Below are 10806 nucleotides of genomic sequence, written 5' to 3' on the forward strand. Positions count from 1 at the left end.
GGCGGTGAATACTGTGTCTATTGTGTGTGTGTGTCCCCGCAACCCCCCAAAAAAAAAGAATAAAAGTTGAGACACTCCCCTTCATCCGCTGAGCACAGAGGCGTTGGAGTCGCTGCCGTGTCTGGCTCCTCCCCTGCAAAAGAAGTCTAGGCTATGTGCAGCTTCGGCACCTGGTGATTCTTGCGCTGAGGCCTTCCCCTTCCTCTGGCTTTCATCCAAGATCTGGTGTGCGGAGGGGGCAGGGGGACTCTGCCCCCACCCCAAACGAACATGCATCGGAGCGGAGGCTTGGCTTCCACGAGCCTCTCCTCCAGCAAAACACTGAAGTTGCGTGCGTAGGTGTTTAATAATAGTGAAATTCGAGTTGCTTGCAGGCCTTCTAAGTTTGCACGCTTGTCTGATGAGGGCACAGCGACTTGTGATCTGCATTGTCAGTCACGTCGAAAAAGTACAAAAAGCTCGTGCTTAGTTTCAGATATTTGCAGCAACTTGTTCGTGGTTCTCTCTGGCCACAGCAGCGAGAACTTTTCGTTTTCTGCTTGAGTTTGCATTTGTTTTTCCTTTTTTGTACTGGGAGAGTAAACTCGTTGGTCAGATTAGTTAAGAGATTTGATTTTTCTGTTTTTTGGTGTTTTTTTTAAATTGCCTCCTATTGTAACAATCCTTTAAGTTGGCGTCTGAGACTGGTATTGGTAGTAGCCAGGAAACGGAGGTTGAAGCTGGTTTTGCTGTAACGCTTTGGTGTTTTCACCGTTTTGGAAGTGATGATGAGTGGCTGAACCCACTAAGATATCAAAGGTGCCTGCTGCTGTAGCAAATCTGCTGTTCTTTAGAGATGGCAGATCTTGTGGGGCCTGTCTTGGTTTTTTTACCACACTAAAGGAGGCAGAGTGGTGGTTGCCGCCCCCTTCTCTTTGTTGCTAGCTCTGGTTCTTTGTTCAGCCTAAAGGGGAAAGGAGGCCCCTGTTAGGGATAATTTTGGTGAGGCTGGGTTCTTACTTTTCCTAGGGAAGAGGAATCGCTTTTTGCCTTGTTGAAAGGAAGACTGCGGTGATAGCTTAGAAGCTTTCTCTCTGCAAATGTTTGCATGGTTTGGGTGGGTTTTTTTATCAATATGCTTTTTTTTGCCTTTTTTCTAAATAAAGTCAGGTGGCTATAGTTTACTAGATATCGATATCTTCAGTTTTTCTGTGATCCCTGGATTTTGGTACTTGGTGCTAGTGTCAAACTCCCTTAACAGCCAAAAAGCTATACTAGTGAAGAGGGGGGAGAAACTGGAGGAGGAAGAACTTTTTGAGGTGGCAGGATAATGGCGACTTAAAAGCAGTTGTAGCTCATACCTTGCTTTGAATATGTAGACTAGGATGCATGCAGTTAACAATAATGTAGAGAAAGGAGTATCTGTTGTAAAAATGATTTTAAGAAATGTGTTCTCTGTGGCAGAAATGAACAGCTTCGGAATGTTTTTGATGTCTTATTTTTTTATTGCCAAAGCCAGCAGTTATTTTACACTTCTTTTGGAAATGGAGTTCTTAGAAGAAATTTTAGAGTTAATACCTGCAGTAAATATTTCTAATGCTAATTTGTGGTTCATCTGACAATTCTGAGTATTTTGTAACTGTGTTGTACCAGCAAAGTCTTGAATCAAAGCGAGGGGAGTGTTCGAAGCCTTAAATAACTCAACACCAAAAAAAATACAAAGATACCTCAAGCACACAACTAGGTAGTGGTGTATCTCCAAGCATGTCATAACTGAAGTAAATGAACATTTTTTTTGTCATAATTTTCCCTCCACACATACTTTCACTCTGTTTCTTTAAAAGTATACACTAAAAAGCGTTGAAAAGTACTAGAAGCATATATGTGTCTCTTTCGAGATGCAATAAATTCCTACATGCTTTTCGTGAAGCTCAGTGTGATTGTGTCATCTGAAGTTGCTTTTTTAAATTAGCCTGCCACTTACCAAGTTTTCTCGGAGTGTATTGCTGTTAAAGTTTTGTGATAATTAACAGTTTTAATAGCCTTCACACTGTACCTGGAACCAATGAACTTTGGGTAGAAGAAGCTTGATTTCATTTTCTGCAGTTTGTTTGTCATAGACTGTCAGCCACATCCAATTTGCAGAATTTGCATTGTTTGTGATCGTGTTCACGTCAGGAATTCTGTTTAAATTTGAGCCGGTGTACTATGGGAAGAACTAAAAACGTACCAATTAAGAAACTTCAGTCATTTTATTGGAAATATTTTTAATAAATGCTTCTAGTCTTAATATATATATATGGCCATAGCTCAGCGAAGTCTGTTGCTCATACTGCTCAGAACCATGCTAGATATGAAAGGATATTGCAGCTTTTATCTTAGCCTCTTACCATGTGTCTTCAGGTTGTTGCCATGGTCTGGCAGTGTGTGGCTCAGGTAGTTCAGTGGCCTCTTCCGAAATAGGTATGTGTTGTACAGTTGCCCATAGCAATGAGGGCAGGACCCAGATGGTCTTTCCAATGCTGTGTTCCTGTACAGCAAAGCACAGTTCTAGAGAATCACGCAGCAACTAGCATGGCTACAGTTAATAAGTGTATTTATTCCATGCCAGTGCACTAGCAGTATTGTTTAGATTGCTTGTTGTGCATGATTTAATGTGGGTGTTCCAAAGGCTCTACCTTTGTGAAAAATTTGAGAGATCTGCATCAGAATGTGGTTGGTTCCACCCATAAAGACGAGACTAAACCTGTTGTAATAGGGCAGGATGCTACTATATTCAGACATTGTTTAAGTACATTAGCACTTCTAGTTTAAGTTCATCTTATCTGCAGATGTAAGCTTTAACTGAAGGGTGTTTCATGGAAATTCATCAATGGTTTGTGCAGTGGCTTCCAAGCACAGCGGTGGTGTCCAACCTCTTCTCAGGGCTCAGGAGTCAGAACTTTGCTAGTCGTCTGCTGCCTGCTTGATTTTTAAAAACAGAACAAAAACCCCAACCTTTCAGATGCTAGTGCAGTAATTTTAGGCCTGTTTGAATAGCTGTTTGTTGGATTGATCAGGCATTGGTGATCTTTTTTTACATTCATCTTTACATGAGTTCAGCCGTTACTATTGCAGAAGTCAATCCAAATGTAACTACCGCTATTAAGATTTTTTTTCATGTGGTTGCCATTGTAAGCAGTTAGGTTTCTGCACTTAGTGCGGTTCTGAAATACTTTATGATTTCGTGGTAACCGTACTTAAAATAAGCAGAGATGTGGTCAGTGTACATAATTTATCTGTATCAAAGTTACAAAGTAATGTAACTTACAAGTTACAAAGTATCAAAAAAGATAAGTAAATGTCATATCTTGCCTCTTTGTTCAGGCTATTAGTGTTAAGACTGTTTTATAGTGGGTTAATTTAAAGGTGTTACTTTTCTATATATCTTGGTAACTAGAGAGACCAACGTGCTTTTTGGGGGGAGGGACGTAGCAGCTGTTGTTAGTTGGTTGTGTGTTTGTCAGACATAATTGAAGCTCCTTTAGGGCATGTGTACTCTTGTATTTTTCTATGTGTTAGAATATTTAACATCTGTAGACCTTGCTGAAGTCTCAGATAGAGAAGTGAATGTCTAAAACCTAAGTTCATCAAAGGAATCACGCGGGTTTATTTTTGATAGCTCTCTTCAGAATTTAGGCGAGTAACTTGTATGTATTGATGAGAAGTAATTTTTTTTTTTAATATATTTGAACCCAGAACATGACAGTGTATGTAACAACTTAATGTTCAGGTAGGTCTTCTGGTCATTTGTTGGTATCACATTTTGCATCACGTGGTGAACAGTGCAGGACACTAAACTTGTGTTAGCATTAAATTGGCACTTGATTCGTCTTGTTTTAGTTAAGGACTTAACTTTTCAGAGATTGTTGCTACTTCTCAATGGGAGCCATTTAGCTGATATTTTTACTGGTATAAAACAGTAAATTTCAGTCTTTGAAGCCTTGCTGTGAAAGATTAATAGATTTGCCAACTTTCTGCATATACTCCTTTGCATTTTTTCCCCTCTGCTTCCTCTTTCAGTTATGTTCTTTTCGTTTGCACTTGCCATGTGCACCCGCACTGGCGAGTGATATAAAATATGCTCATAACACTTCTGTATGATTTTTACCTTTGTATTGATAAGTTTAGGATCAAGTACTCATACTATCTGTGATACTAGTCTTGTGTACTTGGCCTGACTGTACTCGTTTCTCATATATATGCATACTCTAGTCAGAGTTAGTCTGGCACTACGTGCAGAGCTTTTTAACTCCATCAGTGGGGGAGGTACATTTTGCTTTTCTCCCCAAAGTACTCCAGTAAGGCTGTGATACACGAAGAAGAGATATAGAGGTTTCAGGATCAGTGGATGAAGTGTTTGTACCAGGAAGGGCACCTTCTCCTTCACTGGGTAAAGGAGAGACTTTTGACACCTTTGCCTTCACCACACGATGATATCTCCAAGATGGGTCCCCTTTGTGTTGTGATGTTGGCTGGAAATCAAGGTACTAATGAAGAAAGAGGAACCTCTTGCATACCTTTTCCTTCCCCACCCCTGATTTTTTTTAATGAGGCTAATGCCAAACCCCTTTTTTGTTGGTGATGGGAAGACCTGTAAGACCTGAAAGATGTAAATGGTATTGCCTGTTGCTGAAGTGTATTATGTTGATATCTATTGTTAGTCATTACTGCTCACCTCTAATATGGAAGGATCAATATGCTTCTGCCAGATACTCACCTACAGATCTTCTATTTGATTAAATAAGCTCCCATTAAGTTTACCAACTTGCCAATTCTTTTAAAAGTTCTCCTTTCTGGTAAAAAATAAAGTGAAAGTTAAAAGGTATGCTTAATTTATGGATTTTTTTTTAAGTGTACACTGCAGTGTATGGTATGTAGAATATGCTTAAGTTTGAATCTGTTTAATTGATTAATAGCAATATATCGAAGGATATGTTGCACGTATATTTGGGAAGCTTGTTAATGGTGTTTTTTTTCTTTTACATAAGGGAAAATAACAGATCTTACATTTTACATAAGATAGAAAATCATTCTTAATTGTCTGCTTCGTTATCCATCAGCATTCTGAGTAAAATGTCAGTGATGAGGACTATACAAGCTGAAGTAGTTAAAATTGAAATTACCTGTTTAAAAAAAAAAGTATGAAATACATACACATTCTTCAAGCCACAAGTGCATTTGGAATGAACTTTTCTCAAAAGCATCATGTTATTGAAAGTCACTATTGCCTTAAAAATTTCAAAATTTTAAGCTCTTACTAGCTTGAAGCTTTGTAAATCTGGGACTTAACAGTAATTTCATAAAACAAAGTAGAGCTAGTAAATGGTTAATTTCCATCTTCCAGTCATTAGTTTCAAAGAGCTGTGATAGATCTTTACCTTACAAATTTGGTGTTTAGGACTGTTTTGTAGACTACTTGGAAATGTTTTTTTGGTGGGAAAGGGGTGTGGTTATACTCTCAATACCTTTTGTTCTTGACCTGCATGTGACCAAAAGTACAGGGTTGCAGTAAGTATCTGCAAGACTCCAGGTCTTAGTAACTGACAAGAAGTGCTAATCTTCCACTTAAGTACCTAAGGTAGGAGTAGGTCCAGGTTATTCAAAGTTCTTAACTTAATGATAACACTTGGTATTTCCGTTGTTGTGGGATGGCTAAGAGCTAGGTGTTGAACAAATGTTTTTCTAGATAACTTCATCTTACGTTAAATTAGGTTATATCTGTTTTCCTAAGTGTCCTTACTCTCCTTGTCACTTTGAAAGCTGGATTTTAGAATACTTTGAGACTTACAATCTTACTGTAATGCTTGCTTTTCTTGGTAGTTGGTGATGCCACTGCAAGCTGACATTTTGCCTTCCTCCTGAACTGGAGCTCATGTTGAAGAGGTGAAAGTAAAGCTGTTTCATAGCAGTGCTGCTTCTTATCGCTGGCTACCAAAAATTGTAAAACAGTATGACATTGTGAAAATAGTATTTCTTTTGTTCCCAGTGGACAAGGCAGAGCATGTTGGAGGATATGAAACAAAAGTAAAAATTTCAAGAAGGTAGAGTTCACTAATTCTACCAGGAAATTTGGTCAAAAAGAAAAGAGGTGCTGTTGTGAAGAGTTGTTATGGAATTCTCCAGCTGAAGGCCACTGACAACTGGACATACCTTTTAGGCATGTCTACATTTCCGGAAACATATGGACCGCTAGTTCTATTTAAAATGGTTTGTGTCTTGGGAATGTCAGTGTTCAAAGTGGAGGCGTGTATGTTCTAACAGTACCCGAGCTGGGGAGAACACTTAACTAGCCCATGACAGCAGCCATTCTTTTCTTGGAAGTTAGTGTCAAATTTGTTATCTCAATTGTGTGTCTAGTCGCTCTCCAATTTGACAGAGATGGGCTAATCTCGATAACAAGGTTCTGTTAAGCTACTGTGTATTCCTAGCAGCAGGTGTCTGGGGAATGTTTGTGCATGTGGTTGCAGCAACGGATCTGAAGCTAACTTCTGGAATGTAACTGCTAGGGTTAGTAGTTAAGGGCAGGCTGAGGTTGGTGTCTTAAAATCAGCTCCTGCAGAATGGTAGGTTTTACTACAGCCTCTGTTGTGGTATAATGTGGCTATGTCATCAGTAGTTTCTGCTCCCCTCTTAATTCCAGTTTTGTTTCCCATTACTTTATTCTCCAGTTCCTGCACACTGTTTTCTTCACTCTTGATTTGAAACCACATCTTGTAGGCATCTTTGCTTCCCCACTACTGTCTGCTTCTAGTAAAGGTGTTAGATTTGGCCTCCTTTTTGCCCTCTGCTTCTGACATACACCTTTTATAGGCAGTTTTTTTCCTCATGGCCTTTTTGAAATAGACAGTAGTCCCTTTATAGGTTTGTGGTGGGGTTTGTTTGTTTGAATCATACTTGCTTTCTTCTGGGAATGATTCTTTTAAGTAGCAATGAAAAGTTATTTTGTGACATGAATAGCTATTCATTTGTGTAATATTGACAGGTGATATCGGAAACTATTACTATGGACAAGGGCATCCAATGAAACCTCATAGGATCCGAATGACACACAACTTGCTGCTAAATTATGGCTTGTACAGAAAAATGGAAATTTATGTGAGTATAAGCAATAGAATGTCCACTGGAGCATTTTAAGTTATTTTTGAAGGCTTCAAGTATTCTCACACAAATAAATGGAGAGAAGTGGAAGTGGAAATAGAAAATACTTAAATAGTGTATCCAGAGCTCTCTTACTTAGAAATGAAGCAGTATTTTATAACTGGTGAGGATTGCAGATTGTTGTGCATGTCTGGAAAAAGTGAGGTAGAGCCCTAGTAGAGACTTTTCACCAGTATCTTTATGATTGGGGGGGTGGAGTTTTGGGGGACATTGGGGTAACTGCACAAAGAATTAATCAAGTTGTATACTAACAGAGTGGTCCTTGCTTTATATAACACACTACTACAATCAGTTTCACTGTTCTCCCTTCAGAGTTGATTAGATTTCTCTTGAGTTGTCTGTTGTAGCCAATTGTTAGCTGATTTTGCAGAGCACTGATTATTTCTATAACTTGTTCTTGTTATCAGCGACCCCACAAAGCTACTGCTGAGGAAATGACCAAGTACCATAGTGATGAATACATCAAATTTCTCCGATCAATAAGGCCTGACAATATGTCTGAGTACAGCAAGCAAATGCAGAGATGTAAGTGTCAACATTAGGCTAAATCTATGTTTATGTGCTTTGATGGTTAGCATTGTTTAAAGCCCAATATTCACCAACACAGAGGTATGAACATGGCCTAATTGTGTGGGTGGGTTGGAGAAATAGTGTAACAAGAGTAACATGTGCCTGCCTTTAGCCTCAGTAATTACGGGACTTTTCTATTAAAAGCAGCCATATTGGCAAAAATGCTCTTTAAGCTCATGCACAGATTAAACTTTAGTTGTGAGCTGTTTGCAAAAGTGTCTTAAAATTTTTTCTAATACAAAATCTTTCTGAAAAAGAATGGCTTTTAGAAGAGTAGAGAAGTAAAAATCAATGTGTGAAAATTTGTTTAAGTCAAGAAAAGGAGTTATTAATTCCTGTTGGAGGGAGATAGTAAAAATTGTACATTATTCACTGCTCACCCTTTCTGTTAATTTATTTCTTTAATTATAGGAAGAGGCTCAAGGTACTGTTAGGAATGCAGTTTGACAGTTATTATATCAATTTAAAAGGCAATATAGTAACCTTTTTATGATGTCTTATTCTCAGCAAATTATTTTTCCAAGTAATTGTGCGTTTCTTTACATGACCTATGTTAATCGGCACTTTTTCAAAAATCTAAAAATGATCTAACTTCTTGTTAACGAGGAGACAAAGCTTCCTGTGGAAACTAAAAAGCGGGGGGGAAAAAAAGATACTTTGGAGTCATTTAGATAAGACGACTTTACATTGTTTTCAGTGTTTAAAATTTAGCCTGACAAAAATGAGGTGGAGTGGGGGACAGTAGTTAAAATGCCGAGTGAACTATGCATTGCATCTGTAAGTGTTATCCATGCGTATAGCAATGCTATTGGAATGGTGTTTTTGAAAAGTAATACATTTCTTACACAGTTAACGTTGGAGAAGATTGTCCTGTATTTGATGGCCTGTTTGAGTTTTGTCAGCTGTCAACTGGAGGCTCTGTTGGTAAGTATAGGTTGTTTGCCAGCTATTTTGTAGCTTTATTACGTTTATGTCAGCAACTTAAAACTTTGATAGTATATTTAGAAGTGAAGCAAATGTAAGGTTTTTTAATAAATAATAATTGTATATCAGTTACTTGACATATCTTGTATTTGGCAGTCTGTATCTCGGTATTGGTAAGAGATCAGGTCTAGGTTCAACTTATTTAAAACATAAGACACTGTTTCATGTAACAGATTTAAAGGTCTTCAAAAGTTTCTGAGTGCATTTCCTTTCATTTTTGTGTGTCTTTTTACAGCTGGGGCGGTAAAATTGAACAGACAACAAACAGACATGGCTGTTAATTGGGCTGGAGGACTTCACCATGCCAAGAAATCGGAGGCATCTGGTTTCTGTTATGTCAATGATATTGTGCTTGCCATCCTTGAGTTACTGAAGTAAGTTTATGATGGGAACAAGATAAAATTAAAGAAAGTGTCAAATTCAAGTATTTAAATGTTTGAAGATATGGATAGTAATTATTATTTCAGTGAGTTTTCATAGCCCATGTTGAACTCGTACAGTTTCAATTAAGAAAACACCCAGCTCTGCCCAGTTTGGCTTCAGCAAGAAGTTTAAACTAAAATACAGGCAAGCTGAAACGATAACTAATAGGAGACAGGTTTAAAACAGATATTTAGAAGTACTTCTTTACACAGAGGATAGTGACCTTCTGGAACTTGCTGCTACAGGAGGCTGAAGGAAGCAGACAGCAACAACAGATTTAAAGATATTAGACATAATCATGGACAAGAGGTCTGTAAAAAATGAATGTTAAAGATCCAAGCAACAATGCACCCTGTAAAACGCTGTATGCTGTAATTCTAGATGGTGGGGAAGTACTAGGGTAGCAGACTTCAGAAAATGGACAGGCTTACATGCTTTCTGTAAACATTAATCTCCTGTTGCTACTCATGGGGACAGAATAGTGGACTAGATGGATCACTGCCCTGACCCCTTAGGGCAGTCATGCTCACAGTCATACACCCATTTGGTTTCTCCATATGCCTGCTTGTTTCCCATCGTTTGAGTCGTTACTAAACCAAACAGGAATATTCAGGGAAGATCATGCACTGAGCTTCCTTGGGTTGTTACATGAATTAATGTGTGAATTCCTGTAACATTCATTAATGTTATGAATAAATAATGAAATAACAGCTGTGCTGCTGTGACTGCAAAATAAAAAATGAGAGGACTAATGAAAAAGTGATCATATAATTAACTTTAAAGCAGTAATACTTCACTAAAATTTCAAATCCTGAGTGTTACTTGTACTGCTTCAGGGGACTGTATCCCTTCTAATAACACATAAATCTCATTTTTTACAAAAAATATTCTAGGTATTTGACTCTTGTGAATGAAGCAGCTGAGTCTGCTGGTGAGGGATGGGGAAAGCAGCTGTAATCTGGAAGTGTATTTTAAAGATGGAAAAAGTTTCTAAAGACTAACAAATAGTTAATATTAACATATTAAGACATTCATTTTAACGTACAGCATGTATTCAGGATGTCTCTGCAGTCTAAGAAAAGTGATATGATTTTCTGTGGTCCAGTCTTGAATTTTTTAGCTTAATATGCATGTGAAGAAAGGAAACCTACGGGTTATGTAACCACAGGAAACTGTCCTGTTCGGTGTCTTGTTAAGCAAAAAACCTTAGCCCACCTGAAATTATGGCTGCTCAGACTCGCTTTCTATAGCACTATGCAAAGCATGATGAAAATGCATCTTCTTATGTTTATAGACTTTGTTCTTTACTGAACAACATGGAATTTAAGGGATACTTACTGTTGTTTCCAGTGCTCTGAGGCTTCAGACAACTGGTTTCTTTATCCATCTCAAATAAACTGATTTGAAACTTGCAGTATTTAAGGAAACACTAAGCAGTAGTGTTTCATGCTAACATGAAACATGCTAACAATTTCATGCTAATAGTAAGTGTGATACACTTGGAAATAAGAATGTGCTTATCTTTACAAGTTGCAGAGGTGAAGAAGAAAAGTCAATGGAAAATAAGTATTTAAATTTATAGAATCATAGAATAGAATCATAGAATGGTTTGGGTTGGAAGGAACCTCTAAAGGTCATCTAGTCCAACCC

General features: G+C 38.0%; 1 protein-coding gene across 1 annotated transcript in view; it reads left to right on the forward strand.

Moving 5' to 3' along the window:
* The first annotated feature begins 6997 nt into the window (after positions 1 to 6997).
* Positions 6998 to 10806, forward strand: part of HDAC2 (histone deacetylase 2) — an 18202-nt gene continuing 14393 nt past the window's right edge. Inside the window, exons 1-4 of the mRNA XM_009325672.1 lie at positions 6998 to 7116; positions 7587 to 7704; positions 8599 to 8673; positions 8969 to 9107. Of these exons, the coding sequence (XP_009323947.1) occupies positions 7042 to 7116; positions 7587 to 7704; positions 8599 to 8673; positions 8969 to 9107 (407 nt within the window). The 5' untranslated portion in view covers positions 6998 to 7041. The remainder of the gene's footprint in view (positions 7117 to 7586; positions 7705 to 8598; positions 8674 to 8968; positions 9108 to 10806) is intronic.

The sequence above is a fragment of the Pygoscelis adeliae genome, unplaced genomic scaffold (genome assembly GCF_000699105.1).
Source record: "Pygoscelis adeliae isolate BGI_AS28 unplaced genomic scaffold, ASM69910v1 Scaffold54, whole genome shotgun sequence".
NCBI lineage: Eukaryota > Metazoa > Chordata > Aves > Sphenisciformes > Spheniscidae > Pygoscelis > Pygoscelis adeliae.